This window comes from Odocoileus virginianus, chromosome 12 (genome assembly GCF_023699985.2).
Source record: "Odocoileus virginianus isolate 20LAN1187 ecotype Illinois chromosome 12, Ovbor_1.2, whole genome shotgun sequence".
Taxonomy (NCBI): domain Eukaryota; kingdom Metazoa; phylum Chordata; class Mammalia; order Artiodactyla; family Cervidae; genus Odocoileus; species Odocoileus virginianus.
In genome coordinates this window covers 18,422,609-18,440,035 of record NC_069685.1, presented here as the reverse complement: position 1 = coordinate 18,440,035, position 17,427 = coordinate 18,422,609, and the positions used below count along the sequence as shown (strand labels likewise).

The 17,427-nt window shown below is 36.2% G+C and overlaps 1 protein-coding gene and 1 non-coding gene across 2 annotated transcripts in view; both read right to left on the bottom strand.

The window, feature by feature from the left end:
• Positions 1 to 3,927: 3,927 nt before the first annotated feature.
• The window catches only part of SLC7A11 (solute carrier family 7 member 11), an 85,671-nt gene continuing 72,171 nt past the window's right edge, over positions 3,928 to 17,427 (bottom strand). The window contains exon 12 of the mRNA XM_020888205.2: positions 3,928 to 11,794. Within this exon, the coding sequence (XP_020743864.2) occupies positions 11,727 to 11,794 (68 nt within the window). The 3' untranslated portion in view covers positions 3,928 to 11,726. The remainder of the gene's footprint in view (positions 11,795 to 17,427) is intronic.
• On the bottom strand, positions 9,449 to 9,520 carry TRNAY-AUA (transfer RNA tyrosine (anticodon AUA)). Its single transcript has one exon. It is a non-coding gene; the product is annotated as a tRNA-Tyr (tRNA).

Sequence of the window (17,427 nt, the reverse complement as noted above, 5' to 3'; positions counted from 1 at the left end):
CTGTAGTTACTTTCTCTTTCAATATTATATGTTGAGCCTATTGTACTTTACAAATACTTCTGGCAGTGTGAACTAATTAGATAAAATATAAGAATAATAAAAAAGTGGTTAAAAACAACTCTTTTACTACTGAAATAATTATATTTAGAAGTTTTGCAAAACGGTAAAATTGCAAATTTTGATAAGGTTCAACGTTCACGTCACATGTGAATTTCATTTGTCTCTACCATCTCCATCACACTGGGTAAAGACCACAACTTTGCACATTGCCTAATAAGTCCTCTGCAACTACTCTTCTCCCAAAGTACATTATGAATTTGTGTTGTGCTCTAGGAACACTGATCTTGCATCTATTTCCTTTAACAAATGTTGCTTTTTTTGGGCTCAGGGCCTCTATCACACAGTCTACTTTGCTATAACCCTCCTCATCCCACTTCCACTTTACCTTGTTAATGAGCACCCATCCTTCAATATCAATTCATATCATATCATTAGAAAGCTTTCCTCAACCTCCTAGACCAGATCATATTGGAGTATACTGCATTCTAGCATCTGAGATTTACCCTAATTCTTAACAAGACATGTGAGTGATTAAGGGGAAAATATCTATGTCCTCAGCTTTTTGAATCATAGACAACACTAACTCTTAAGCACTGTATCTCTAGCATCATTATACTGCATGGCATGGTGTAGGTGCTTATTGAATTTTTTGTCAAATCAGTAAATGAATAATTAAACTTTGATTTTAATGCCTTGAGTAACAAATTTGAAAGGAAAATGACAATGCAGGAGTGAGAAATAAACATAAGTTTAAGATAGAATCCAGAACATTAAAGAAACTTTTATGGTGTATTGAGATTTTAGGAAATGGAGTACATAATGATAGTAATGACATACTGTATATTTACAATGTTAATTACTATGAGAAAAGTAAGATTAGTCTCTTATTTTTAACAAAAATTGGAATGAGAGGAAAATAATTGGCTTGCTCATATGTTTCTTAGGGTTATACTCATTTATACTCAGCAATTTACTTTATTACAGCTAGAGGGTATTTCAATTTTTATAGTAATTTAACCTGAATTAACACCTTTGAAATTCTCTTTCATGTCTTTAAGAGATTAATAAATCTTCAAAGCTAAAAATTTTAAAGGTATTGAATCCTAATTATATTTTTATTTCTAAATTCTTTCAAACATCAAACATTTTAAGATCATAGTTTTTAGTTAATGTCTGCTGGTGACCAGGTGTTCTTAAACTTAAGACTATAAAAACAATATAGTGGCTATGAGGACCCAACCTTCAAAGTCAGATTTCTACAAAGTCTAAAAATGTAATTCTTAGGGCATGTGGAGGCAAAAGCAACAGTACAGTTATCTAGGACATGCCTACCCATCCCAGGATCAGTTCAGTTCAGTTCACTCCCTCAGTCGTGTCCGACTCTTTGCGACCCCATGAACCACAGCACGCCAGGCCTCCCTGTCCATCACAAACTCCTGGAGTTCACCCAAACCCATGTCCATTGAGTCGGTGTTGCCATCCAATCGTCTCATCCTCTGTTGTCCCCTTCTCCTCCTGTCCCCAGTCCCTCCCAGCATCAGGGTCTTTCCAAATGAGTCAGCTCTTTGCATCAGGTGGCCAAAGTATTGGAGTTTCAGCTTCAACATCAGTCCTTCCAATGAATACCCAGGACTGCAGGACTGATCTCCTTTAGGATGGACTGGTTGGATCTTCTTGCAGTCCAAGGGACTCTCAAGAGTCTTCTCCAACGCCACAGTTCAAAAGCATCAATTCTTCAGCACTCAGCTTTCTTTACAATCCAACTCTCACATCCATACATGACCACTGGAAAAACCGTAGCCTTGACTAGACGACCTTTGTTGACAAAGTAATGTCTCTGCTTTTTAATATGCTGTCTAGGTTGGTCATATACATCATCTCAAATTTGTATGAATTAGAATCAGCCTAAAATTCACATTAGAAAATTATTAGATGTAGTTCAGCTGGAAAGTCATTGTGAACCTAAACCAGGAGGTTTAAAAGCCTAATTATGTATTATCTAATTTTTTAACACATTTTCAATAAATACATTTCTATTCATATTCATTAACTTTAAGATAAGTATATAAAATAAGTATAAATATATATCACATGGTGTGTATTTCTCTTCAAGTGTTTAAATTTAACAGGTGCAAAAGTTATTAATAGTTTCCTTTCTTATTGTTCTCCCAAAATATATCATTAGGAAAAAGTGCTACTTAATCTCCTGTGTCTACTTCAAAGAGAAGCTGAATCATCAAAGATATAGATTTTATTCTGCTATTTCAGACTGTTATTTGTTTTCATGATACTGTTATGAAAAAGATACCTTATCAAGACCATAGGAACCCAAATATCTTTTCATGGGATGAGTTCACAGTAGGTCATTTGCCATTTTGTCTATTTAAGGCCCACTTACCAACATGAACTAGCGATGCAGGAGGGGGTAGAAAGAAAGAAGAGGAGAAAAGAAAGACTGAAACACTTCACTTTTCTTATATTCTGAAGGTAAGACATTTCATGGAATTCCACAGAATTGAAGAGATTGCTTAAAGGTAATACAAACTGCTTCCAAAAAAAAAAACTTACCTTGAAACCTAATGAATAACCAATACTGTTCATTTATTGAATTTATGAATCTAAAACACTGAAGATTTCCCTGGTGGTCCAGTGGTAAAGAAAGTACCTGCCAATACAGGGGACATGGGTTTGATCCCTGGTACAGGAAGACTGCACATGCCAAGAAGCAACTAGGCCAGTGCATCACAAGTACTGAGTCCATGCCCTGGAACCCATGAGGGACAACTACTGAAGCCTGCAAGCCCCAGAGCCCATGTGCTGCAGCAAAGAGAAGCCACTGCAATGAGTAGCCTGCACACTGCCACTAACAGTATCCCCCCTCACTGCAACTAGAGAGTAGCCCCCTTTGCCACAACTAGAGAAAGCCTGCACACAGCAATGAAGACCCAGCACAGACATAAAAATAAATAAAAATCAAATAAAACATTGAGCACCTATTATACTTCAGTTGAGTAAAAGATAACTAGATGTTGCAAATGCAGGCAGAGAAAGGAATTAGGCAAAATCAATTTCAAAGCTGTACTATGAGTTCCACTAAAGAAGTGTCCTGCAGAAGATGAACATGGTCAGCAGTCAGATCCTAACCCAACTTGGAAAACGTTTCCGGAATTAGTGACTTTTGAACTCAAACTTGAATGTTGGGTAGAAGTATGCTATGTTGGGCATAGGAGACATCAATGGGGGAGGATAATATAATTCCTGTAGGTATCTGTAGAATCCCTACATTGTTTCAACTATGTCAGATGGAATAATGGCATCTTTTTCTTTGTTAGACTACTAAGAAGGCATTTAATATTGTGGCAGAGAATATGGAGGTGGCCGTTTGTAGCTGGAGAAAGAAATGTGGCAAATTATGAAAGTACTGTGTATGGTATACAGAAGTATGGGTTTTACCCACCCAGGAAAAAAAAAATGAATAAATGTGAAACTATCGAGGATTTTTACCATTGCTGTGTTTTAGAAAGAACATCCTGGGAAAACATGTGAGGCTGAATTAGAGATAGACAGGATATATGACTTTTGTTAAGATGCAAGAAATAAGACTGAACTAGGACAGGCAAAAATGGAAGAGAAGTTGCTAGATAGTTCAGGGCAGAGGACAGACGAATGTAGGCCATGAGGAAGAATGTCTACAGTGTTTGCTGAATTCACCACCACTTTCAGGGTTTAGTATAGGAAATTATTTTGAAGTGAGACACTCCAACAAATTTATATAACTAGTGATAAATCCAATCATTAAAACCAAAATCTTCAATTTAATGGAATGTACACTAAAAAAATATATGCTAAATAAAAACACAGCATAAATTTTATTAAACTATCAAATGTTTATTTAATTTCCATTTAAAGTATTTTTTACTAAAAATATATACAAAAATAGGTATACAAAGTTTGAACCAGAAGCATGACAGGTATACGTGTACATAAATACAACTGAAATAAATGCAATGCAACACTGAGTGACATCATATTGCACCAAAATTTATTCCACAAGAAAACACATGCATCAAGAGTTTCCACCAGGGGAAAGTACACTTATTTTATAGTATCTTACCACTTACACAAATAGCCCATAAACACCATCTGGTAGTGTGATTGCTATACCAGAACTCTCCCCAGAGGGCAATCATTAAGCTGTAGAAAAATCCATTTTATTTCACATATCACATGCTGGTATAGGTATCAGTGCCAGAGAATCCTAAGAAGCACTGCACAATCCACAAACGAAAGTCCCTTTGAGTCATTTGTATTTTCATAAATATCTTAGTACTTCTATTATCTTGGAATACAGATGCAGAAAAGGAATTTTGCTCCTTAAGAATTTATCAATGGATATTGTGTAAGATTTGTATAAAATACACACAATCGCATTTGCCAAGGCTCACAATCACAATGCTCAGAGGAAGAAACACCGCCACAGATGAGGAGCATTTGGAACGGTGAGGCTTTCTCCCTCCCTGGACTTCTTGTTCCTCTACTTGAGAGCATCAGGCCAAACCCAACTCCCCTCCCTCTTCCAATCAGAAACAGTCCAAGGTCATGGGGAATGCATTCCAGACCCAAGTTAATGGATAAGGCTGGCTGCCTGGTCTATTCATTACAATCTAAGCACAGATCAAAGAGACAGCTGCTGACACAGCCCTCCAGGGTAACCGAACTATTTTCCCATTGGGCTAAATTGGTTCCCTTGGTGCAAATTACAGATTCTTGCCAGAGATTATGAAAGGCATTTAAATACATTCACATATAGTACCTAATAATATGTTAATGAACATACTAATACACATGGATATTTTCTGCCCCTTGATAGTTGAAAAACAAATTACTGTTACCAGGTCAAATCTGAACACAAAACTCACTAAACCCATTTTTTATAGGGTCGATACAGTTATACATACAGAAGACAACATGAAAGATTCAAAGTGAAATGAATTTGGAGTCAGTAAGTGAAAACCATCTCTACCAGTGCATTGCTACCATCTAATATACCCTATGAAATCTAAAAACCAAGCACAACAAAACCCAGCATCAAAATTTTGATAGAAAACTAGGAAAAATTAAGTTCTCAAAGCATCCAGTACAAGAAGTCCTTTGTTTTCCCTCTTTGTGACTTTTACTTATTATAAAACTGCAGGTAATCAACATGCAGCATCAGTGAAACAATTCTGCACGTTTGTCCACCCTAAGAGAAGACACTGCATTACATGGTAATAAGTGATGTTTTGTTTTTTTAACACATCCAATGCTTATGTTTGCAAAGTTCCCCAAATACTGAGAGGTACCACTGAAAATTCATGACTATAGTGCTATAATCCATATACAAAAAGATAAAAAATTTGGGGCAAATGACTGTGTTCACAATAAGCAAGAGTTGAGTGATATGCCATTCTTAGAACATGGATATTGGAAAAGATGAACCCTGTTTTCAAGATTGAAGCATCAATAGTTTAGTTCTAGATTTCTAACAGTAGTAATAACATTCACAAGGGAAAACCATCAGACAAAAAATTTCTCCAAAAAGAGGATCAAAATAATCCCAGACTTCTAAAACAAAAAAGAAAAGAAATAATTCTAGACCACTTGAAATCTTTGAATGGTTCTTGTGGTTTGTGTGAAAACCATATATGTGTTATATATATATTTCTTTTTTGCTTCCAGAGTAATTTAAAAGTGCTATGTGGTAGTGTTTGAAGTAATTGACATGCACAGTAGTTTAATGTAGATAATTTCTATTCTATTATAAGCATACATTCATTTGAAACAATCTGTGTTTTACTCTTCCAAAGCATTTTTACTTTATAGTCCATTAGTCAGTGAGTTAAGATTTGGAATGAAGGAGAAATGTAAGGGAAAAAATAATTCATAAATGCTTTAAAATAAGACAGTTCAAACTCAAACCAGGGAACCAAACTGCATCGCCTTCTAGTGCACTGTGAATGTATTTCCAAGTATGCACAGAAGAATGCTAATCAGTAGAAATAAGCTGAGTCTAACTTCACAATCCTCATTTCAGTCAGGCCTCTCAAACCCAGCCAGCTATACAGCTGGAACATCCAAAGGCCTAGACTGTTTTCCCACAAAATGCTGTGCAAAATACCCTGTTGCACAACTCAAATACAGTCACTCCTGCAAATGAGATACCTGTGCATTGGTCTTTTTTTTCTCTCTCTCTAGCTTTCAACATGCCCTTTGGAGGCTTCAACAAGAGGTAACAAAGACTCAGGAAGCAAATCTTCTAACCAAAAAATTAATTCACTTGAAAGTCATACTTTTAAAAATAAAATCAGTAGTGTATCTGTTGAGGGAAAAACGTATGCTCACTTTCAAACCAGTGCATCCATCTGTATGGCTCCCAGATATCTAATGTTCCACAGTTTCTCTTTCTTGAGAGATTGTTATCTATAAAACTGTTAAGGCAGTTATTGATACTATAAATGTACCCTTGGTCCAAGTAGCCAAAACACACACAGGTAACAGATAACTATTTGGAGACTATAACCATCCTCCACCGATATTTTAAAGCCAATGGTAACAAAGAGAAGGTGGCAAGGCCTCCTAAGTACCCACAGCTAACTGAAGTGGTAGTTTCATGTTAAAAATATCAAGTAATTGTATAAAATTAAATTAAGGCTCACTCTTATTTTGAAAATAACTTGTCAAAAAAATGAAAAATAAAGAGAATCACTGATTAACTAAAAGGAACAGAGAAATGGTTCAAAAATATCACTTATCCTGATGAGATGACAGTATCTCACAACATATGGAAAATTGATGAACTTTTGGTGAGACCATGATGAACACCTTTGTGAATTTGTATCAGATCTAAAAATAGACCAAGTATTTATTTTTAGATGCCGACTAATTTGTAAATGCAACAAAAAGAAGAAAGGATTATCTCCCAAAATTGATTATTAAAATATCTTCTTAAGTACAGTACTAATAATACCTAGAGGTTACATTTTTAGGTATTATATATATCAAGATAAATTAAAAATAGTTTATCAGAAAATTAACCTAAAATACATTTATAGGTAATAAACTCTGTCCATGGGATTTTCCCAGCAAGAATACTGGAGTGGGTTGCCAGGCCCTCCTCCAGGGGATTTTCCTGACCCAGGGATCAAACCCACATCTCCTGCATCGCAGATAGATTCTTTATCACTGAGCTACCAGGGAAGCCCTAATACTTCTTTTACCTATATATAAATAATGCAAGCAGAAGCTGTCAAAATGACTCATTATCTACTCTAACTTACATCCACCGTGAGCTTCTCTTCAGTTACACAATGACATGCTTTGGTTCCTGACTTTGAATGGTTAGGAAAGTCAGGAAATGTAGCTCTGTAGACATGATCAATGCCAACATGCAGCATATCACACAGGGTGAAATGAAGCAGGGTTTACCCAGAATAAAATTTCTTGACTCATCTGCATTCAAATCTCAAATATCTCCATATTTCTTTCCAAACTAAGAAAAAGAGCTACAATTAAAATTTCATTCATTGTTTTCCTATCATTCAGAAGTGAAACATAAAATATGTCCAAAGTGCAACTCTCTCCTTATATATTACATATAATACATATTAGGAGAAAGCCACTCTATAGTTACAGAGAGATAATTAAATTAACTCACAACTATATTCCTTAAAAATATATCCAACAAATACCCCATGCTTATTTCTAGTAGAAAAAGTAATGAGAGTCCTTCGTTCGTTCTCACAGGGACAGATGCAGATTTTGTAAGGCCAAAAGTATATATATAATTTTGCCAATCTTCTTCAAGAAAAGTAACACAAAATTCCTAATGCAAAATGGGATACAGGACCCAAACAAAGGCATGTCTAAGTGCCAAGCACTGAACCTTACATTTCATTAGCTTTTAGGGATATCTGTGTACAGCAGTTAATTTTTACAAACTTCTCTGACTATATTGCATAATGTCAGACCAGAATATTGCTACCTCCAATCACACACTACCTTTCATTTCCTGCTACCCTCTACCAGTTTCTAGCTCTTCATAACCTATTCCTTGACTATAAGAAATCAGCTACAGGTCAAAGGTATGCCCTTTCTAAGTTGGCATTACATACATCTCAAATACTAGAGGTAATGAGCTTCCTGAAGACTGATTCAGTTCAACTTAGAATTCTATTGAGTTATGTAATTATACTCATGTTAACCATCTGTTGATGTATCAAAAAGCAGTGGGGAAACAATTGTACCAGACACACAAAACAATCTAGAAACTTGCTTCAACGTATATTATCTTAGTGTTAGAGAAACCACCATGAGCTGCTAATGTAAGCAAACACTCTGCCCTAATTCTGCACCTCACAAGTGGGATAGATACAAGTACGTATGCAAATGTGTATGTACACACATCTAATGTTTATGTTTGGCCATCTTTTGTAAGACAAATCTTTAATCTCCTAATGAAAGACAAGAAGGGAGTTTACTTCTAGCTGACCAAGACACCATTCATAATGGTCAGTTTTCTTCATTACACAGAAGAAAAAATTCTCAGAAAAATAATCCAATATTTTTTAAAGGGGGTCAAAAATTTTTACTGAAATATTCATAATTGTGTGAGGAGAGTCATTCCATTTCATCTATCAGACTGCTTGAGCTTTGGAAGTCATTACTAGATCTATTTAATTCATAATTAAACACTTGAGAATCTATGTACCAAAAAAGCAGAACATTTGAAAATGTTATATTAGTTGTTGTAAACTATACAGTCTACTTATACTTTTTGGGTTATAATAAACTGATAAAATGTATCTAAACATTTGAAAATGTACATTGGTACAAATATATCATACGCAAAAGTTTGATATATAAAAAATATATGAGAAAAAATTTTCCTAAAGATATGAGAAAAAATATTTAGTATAAAAATATATATATACAAAAAAGTGTGTAGGAGAGTTTTCAAACTAGAATCTGCTTGACATAAAACCATTCCAAATAAATGTGAATATTAAGTGAATGATTACAGAAGGCCTGTGTCTTGTCATGATGTATCTTAAGAATAAGTAGAAATACAAATTAATCATCACTTTAAAAAATTGCTAACTGACTTTCCACCTGATTAAAATGGCATTACAATTAGCAACTCAACAATGATAAAATCATTTTTTAAAATGATGAAAATAATGTGCAATCTAGTCAATTTGTATAATGATATATTAAAAAGAGAAAATGAAGTTGCTCAGTTGTGTCCAACTCTTTGTGACACCATGGACAGTAGCCTACCAGGCTCCTCCATCCATGGGATTTTCCAGGCAAGAGTACTGGAGTGGGTTGCCATTTCCTTCTCCAGAGGATCTTCCCAACCCAGGGATCGAACCTGGGTCTCCCGCATTATAGGCAGATGCTTTACCATCTGAGCCACCAGGGAAGTCCTTTAAAAGAGAAACTAGAACCAAAACTAAACAAAAAATAAAATGAGGAGACCTATCTGTCACTGTTGATATAAGTACAGTAACCTCAGGAATAATCCAGAAGTATACAAACTTCTCCAGGATGCTTCACCATTATTTTTTTCCCATTAGGAAAAAAAAAAAATTCCAGAAGAGTTTGCTGGTTTAGATTATATGGGCCTAGACTATAAAAAATAGTATACAAGAAATTTGTTTTTACTTTTAGCAAATATTTAGTGGGAAGAGATGTAGACAAATGGATATAAGAAGTATAAATTTCATATCCAATTTTAAGAACTCATGGTAAGAGAAAAGGAAGGAATTTTTATAAATTCATCTAAAGGCCCAAACACTAGGTTTGGGCAAAAAAATTTCAATCTCAGATATACATTAAATTGAAATTTAATTAATTAAATTTTGAAATTGAAATGGATGAACTGAAAGTTAATGGATTGTAATTGTTTCAAATTATTATCAACTGTCTATGAACTCGATATCTGTTACTAATTTTAATCAGTATAATTTTTCCAAAAATTCTTTTTTTCAAATGGGCAATAATTAAAGAATGAAAAATATTCTGACCATGACTATTCAATCCAAGACTTAAGTAAGAGTTAAGAAATTTCATTATATTATTCTTATTTGAAAATTCCACAATATTTTCTAAACCTAGCATAATAATACCTGTCTGAATATATACATTGCATGCAGTTTCTTTCCGTGAACTTGTTATTAGTCATCTCTTTCACAAGTTGAATGATAATTAAGGTGAAAAGATTACTGAGATTACTGACCAATCCTAAATACAGAAATGGAAAAATTTTTTAGAAACATCAGTTGTAAATCTTATTTAACAGTGACTTTTCTTCCTTAGCATGAGTGCATGCTCTCACGTTCAACCCTTTGAGACCCCATGGACTGTAGCCTGCCAGGCTCCTCTGTGTGGGATTTCCCAGGCAAGACTACTGGAGTGGGTTTCTGTTTCCTTCCTCAGGAGATCTTCCCAACCCAGGGACTGAACCCAAGCCTCCTGCATATGTCTTTTCCTAATTGATCTGGACAGTTTTGCCCAAAGAGAAAAGGTACAAACTCAAAATTCATCACCATGTAAAAACAGCTATGAAATTAAAATATTATTCAGAATCACTAACAATGTATATAGAACTATAGATCTGGGCAATATATTTTGGACATTTTCTATCTTGGTGATTTCTGTCTTCTGTTGATATTGTTAATTTGAAGATTTAAAAGGCACATATTTAGATACATTTATCAAAGAGTAAATTATTAGAGAAATACATAACTGTGCTTAAGAGAATTTAATACCAAACTAACTATTGCTTTACTATAAGGAAGGTGCTACATCTTCTCCTGATCAATTGGCTAACTGGCTAATTAGGCTACCATGAAAACACAATGGCCTGTATCCATGGAGCTTCCTGATAATGAATGTATAAAAAAATCCTAACATGATATTCTCAAGGATATTTTTTTGCTTAAACATAATTCCTGGATTTGCCTCCTAAACAATAACCCCTAGAAGCTCTTCTTTAATGGATTCATTAAAATTAGGCATACCTGCTCTGTTCTTGTTCAAAATGCTCTGGATATAATCCTTTAAAACATGAATGATATCTAAGTTGGTATCTATGGGAAGCAATGCTATGCCTATGTAAAATAAATTTCTTTCCACTGTCTATAACGATGATACACATTTTTCTTTACCCAAAAGAGTAGAAAACAATTTTTACAGTACAGTCATCTACAGTATATAAAAATTGTTTTTACAAAACCTCTATATGCAGAAAACATCTCAGTCTTCAATTTGAAGGTTCTTAGCCATAAGATATCTTACAGACAAAGATGACTATAGTAATTGTACATTCTATAGTCTTTTTCCCTAACCTCAACAAGTAGGTATAGGGAACTCAATGATCATATGAACTTATGGTATATCTGCATATCAGCTTTCTAGAACTACATGGTACAATAACTAAACTTCTTAGTAACCACTTTGAAAACACTGGAAAATTAAATAGAAATAACCGATTCCTTTAGACGATCCCCAAAGTTGCAATCCTCTGGATTTTCATAAAATGGAGTGAAGATCCATTTTTTTTTTGTTTCAGCCTTTGGGCAGAAACAAAGCCAAGGATTTAACGCCAAGATTTCAAATGCATTAATTCATAATTTATGACAATCTTCTTCTGGCACAACTTCCAGTATTATTTGTAATGTTCTGGTTATAATGTCTACAAAGAAATAAAGAAGAGAAATTTAAAATGCACAGATTTCACAATGCATAAAAACAACAAAATGCAAGTTATTTGCAAGCCACCTATTTCATAGAGCACTTTCAAGAAATATTTATTTTGTTAGAATCCTATCATGCTCAATTAATTTACTTGTCACCTCTGTAACTTCCTATGATGGCTTCTCAGCAAGGGTACATTAATAGTTTGTGTTCAGATAAAGACTTTTATTCATGAACCAGGAGGCTAAAAATCTTTTGAGACAATAGGACCAAGGTATAAATAGATGTTCAAAACTACACTTCATCTTGAGTCTAAAATTGGTTTGTTGTTTTTGCACCTATGAGAGTACATCCAATTCTGCAGCAAAATCAGAAGAATCAGAATATAATTTCCAGTCTCAACTTGTACTATATTATTGAGCAAAACATATTATCTCCTAGGTAGGGCCTCATTTGCTTCATCAATAGAATGAGGGACCTGGGAATGACATCAGCAAGACAGAAGGCAGGAATGCTTATCTTCTCCCCTTAAACCAAGCAAACAAAAAAAGAAAACCAAGAACAATAAACAGCTACAAATGGAAGAAAACAGCTCAGGCAAAGCTCTAGACAATACAAAAGCAGTAGCAAAAAAACATGGCGAGCTCAAAAACCAAGGATGGCCACATGGGAAAGTAAAGGAAGCATTTTGCTGCCATTGTCCCACCCCTGGAGGGAACTGCCAGGCACCGGAAGGAATCCTTTCAGAGGAAGGTCACCACATGAGGAGGAGATCAGAAGGATCACAGCAAGCCTCACCATTGTGGGTATTAGCCGCTTTTGGTACACGGCTCTCTCAGTCTTCAGCAATGCTGACCCTAGCTGAGGGAGCAATCTGTAGAATCAAGGCTCTGGACTCTGGATCTACTCCCAGAGGCTGGAGCTGTTGCTGAGGCGAGACCTGCCCTCAAGGGTCCCAGCTGTTGCTGCACCCCACTCTCAGATTGGTACCACAGCACACCTCCCCGTCTGAGACCAGAGCCGCCACTCTTCTTTGCCCACCCCAGTCCCAGGCCTTGCTCCACCATTACCAAAGCAACCCTCCTGGCCTGAGCCCTGCCTTGGCAGGTAGTGGGGTTAAGGCTCAGATCTAGCATTGCTGGGACTAGGCTGCCTGTACCCTGAGCTTCACGCCTATCCCAGATTGAGGCTCTTGAACCATCACTTGCCAGGGGGGCTACCCATCAGGTTTCAGGTCAGAGCTCTGACCCATCAAGACTGGGACCAGGCTACCCCTGCCCTGATCCGCCCATCCCAGGCTGAGGCCCGGAACCGTCACTGCCAGGGCCTTGCTACCCCTGCCCTGTGCCCCCCTTGCTACTCCAGGGAACTGGCTCCCTGGAGTCTCAACACATAGCTCTAAGAAACAACTCCTGGGGTTGTGCTTCTGCTCTCCTGGGAGTATTCCGCATGGTGGGGAGGGGTGGGGCAGATTGGGGCTTTAGCTTACCATCCCAAGGCTGTGCCACTAGTGCACCCTGTCATCCCAGGGCCCTTGTCACCGCCATGTTCCCTCCCCTCATCACAAGCCACCGCAGAGAGCCCGAGAAACCCAAGCACCAGCTGCACAGGCTAGGTGCACGTGTCGACACCCTAGACGCCTGTGCCCTGCCCACAGCTCCAGGGCCTGGCACGCGCGTGGTGCCACGTGCGCCTGGCCCTACGACCCCAGTTCCGACACAGCCTGAGTGTCCGCACATCAGACCAGGCACCAAGAGGGGTCTCCTCAACTAGACCGCTCCCACAGGCAGAGAGCAACCTCAGACTCTGAAGGTACTAACAGCCCCATCTGCCGCCTGTCCTCTGTCCTCGGGCATCAGAGATCCCCCTGTTCTGGCCAAGGTCAGCCAGTGGAGTGGCATGGAGTCTGAATCACTGTGCCTCCTCAGGAACCAAAGACCCTGCATCTCACCCAGCAAGTCCTCTCATCGCTGCCTCCGGGTGAAAGGGTCTCCCTACTGAAGCCAGTCTGAAAAGGCCAGAAGAGGTGACTTCACCTCAAAGGCACAAACATCAGCACAAACCCATCAAAAATATAAAGGAAATATGACACCACCAAAATAATGCAACACTACTCCAGCAACTGACCCCAAGTAAATGGAGGTCTGTGACCAAACTGAAAATAATGATTTGAAAGAAGCCGAGTGATGTGTGAGAGAACACAGACACGTCAATGAACTCAGGAATAGTACATGAAGAGAATGAGGAATTCAACAAACAGAAATCATTTAAAAATCAAGAAATTCTGGAGAATAAAATACATGAAATGAAAAAAGTGACAGCTTCAACATGTAGGCTCAGAAGAGTCTGTGGGCTTCAAGACAGATCTCTTGGTATTATCCAGTCAGAGGAGAATAAAGAAATTAAAATAAAAAAGAAGCAAGTCTATATGAACTGTGGAACATGATCTAAAGAAAGAATATCCATATTTTGGGAATCCCAGAAGAAGAGAAGGAGAAAGATGCATAAAATTTATTTAAAAATATAATGAGGAAAACTTTCAAATGTGGGAAGAGATGTGGCCATATTGGTACGAGAAGTTCAAAGATTCCCAAACAGATTCAACCCAAAGAGATCTTTACTGAGATGAATTATAGTGAAGCTCTCAAAAATCAAGGACACAAAGAAAATCTGGAAAGCAGCAAGATAAGAAAGATCATCACATATGAAGGGATCTTGATATGACTATCAGCAAATTTATCGGCAGAAATCTTACAGAGATTGGGATTGGGATCCCAGGAGAGAATGGGATTATATATCCAAAATGCTCAGAAAAAAAACAAAACCTACCACCACGAATACTTTACGCAGAAAAGCTATCATGTAGAAATGAAGGAGAGATAAAGGCTTTCCCAGACCAAGAAAAGCTGAGGGACTTTGTAGTCATCAGACATGCCCTATAAGAAATCCTAAAAGGAGTTCTTTAAGCTGAAACAAAAATACACAAATCAATAACATGAAAATATATGAAAGTATGAAGAAGAGGGAACACCTCCAAACTCATTTTATGAAGTCAGCATTGCCATGATGGGCTTCCCTGATGGTTCACTGGTAAAGAATGTGTCTGCAGTGTGAGAGATGCAGGTTTGAACTCTGGGTCAGGAAGATCCCTTGGAGGAGAAAATGGCAGCTCATTCCAGCATTCTTCCTGAAGAATTACATGTACGGAGAATCCTAGAGAGCTACAGTCCAAAGGATTGAAAAGAGATGGGCACAACTGAGTGACTGAGTACAATTACCCTGAAACTAAGTACAAAGACACTGAAGAAAAGAACATTACAGACAAATATTTCTGGTGAATACAGATGTGAAACTTCTCAACAAAATATTAACGATCCAAATTCAGCAACACATTAAATAGATCATTCACCAAGATCAAGGGGGATTTATCTCTGGAATGCAAGGATGAAATCAAAATAGTAAAGAAAGTTCTAGCCAGAGCAATTAGGCAGAAAAAGAAATAAAAGGTGTCCATGTCAAAAATGAAGAAATAAAATAATCTCTGTTCACAGACAACATGATCTTATATATAGGAAACCCCGAAGACCAGTAAAAAGTTGTTGGAACTAATAAATGAATTGCAGTAAAATTGCTGGATATAATACTGACACACAGAGATCAGTTGCATTTCTATATTAATAATGAATTATCTGAAAGAGAAATTAGAAAGCAATCTTGCTGACTAGAGTATCAAAAATTAAAACACCTAGGAGTAGATAAAACCAAGGAGGTTAAAGATCTGTACACTAAAAACTACAAGACTAATGAAAGAAATTGAAGAAGACAAACCAATGGAAAGATATCCCGTGTTTCTAGGTTGAAAGAAGTCATATTGGGAAAATGTCCACATAACCCAAAGTAATCTAAAGATTCAATGCAATCCCAATCACAATTCCACTGACATTTTTCAGAGAAATAGAAAAAAAAAAAAAAAAACTATCTTAAAATTTGCTTAGAACCACAAAGTAATCCTAAAAGATAAAGACAGAGCTGGAGGCATTTCAATACTTGATTATATATCAAGCTATATTATAAACAGAGCAATCAAAAGAGTATGGTGTTGTCATAAAAACAGGCCTACAGATCAGTGAAACAGAATGAAGAGCCCATACATATATTCCTATGTATACAGCCAACTAATTTTTGACAAGAATGCCAAGAACACACCATAGAGAATGGACAGTTTCTTCAATAAATGTATTTGGGAAAACTATATATACACACCAAAAAAATAAATAAATAAGTAATATGAAACTTAACTTATACCTAATACCACTCATAAAGATTAACTTAAAATAGATCCAAGATTTAAACCTAAGATCTGAAAACATAAAACCCCTAAAAGAAAACATAGGGGAAGAGATCCTTGATATTGGTCTAGGCAATGATTTCTTGTATAAGTTACCAGAAACACAGGCAACAAAAACCTAAATAAATAAATGTGAGGGCATTAAACTAGAGTTTTTGCAGAGTAAAGGTGATGATCAATAAATTGAAAAAAAAAATCTACAGAATGGGAGAAAATATTTGCAAACTATAACATCTGATAAGTGAGTACTCTCCAAAATAAAAAAGGACTCACAACTCAATAGCAAAAAGGAAAATAATTCAATTTAAAAATTAGAAAAGGACCTGAATAGATATTTTTCCAAAGGAGGTATACAAATGCAAAGCTATTCAACAGCAGTAATCATCACGGAAATGAAACTCAGAACTATGTAAGAGAACACCTTCACCTTAGCACGAGAAAGGTTTTTTACCAAAAAGACAAGAGATAATAAATGATGAGGACATGGAGGGAAAGAAACTTTTATACACTGTTTATAGGAATCTAAATCAATGTGGGAATGTAAAGGGATGTAAACCAATGTGGAAAACAGAATAGTGGTTCCTAAAAAATATTAAAAATTGAACTACAGTATATGATCCGGCAATTCCACCCTTGGATATGTATTCAAAGGAATTGAAATTAGTATCTCAAAAGGAAGTCTGCATATCTATATTCACTGCAGCATTATTCATAGCAGCCAAGATAAGGAAACAACTTAAAAGGCTATCAACAGATGAGTGGATAGAGAAGATGTGGTATACACATCCCATCTGGAATATTATTCAGCCATGAGAAAACAGGAAATTCTGCCATTGGCAACAACATGGGGGATCTGGAAGACATATGCTAAGTGAAATAAGTCAGACAAAGACAAATACTGTGTATCACATCACTTATATATGGGATCTAAAAAAACTAAACTTGTGAAAACAGAGAGTGGCTACCAAGGGCTGTGGGGTGGAAATTAAAGAGATGTCGTTTAAGGGTACAAATGTACAACTAGTAAATAAATAAATTCTAAAGATTATAGTCAACAATACTGTGATATAAAAGTTGCTAAGAAACTAAATCTTACTGCTCTCAACAACATCAGATAAAGATGTTTAGCATGATAAAGGTGCTAGCTAATGCTACCACTATATATATTGCAATATATAAATATATCAAATCAACAAGTCTTATATCTTAAACTTATACAATGTTATGGGTCAATCATATCTTAATGAAAAAGTTAACTAATAAATAAAGAAGTATGAGGGACT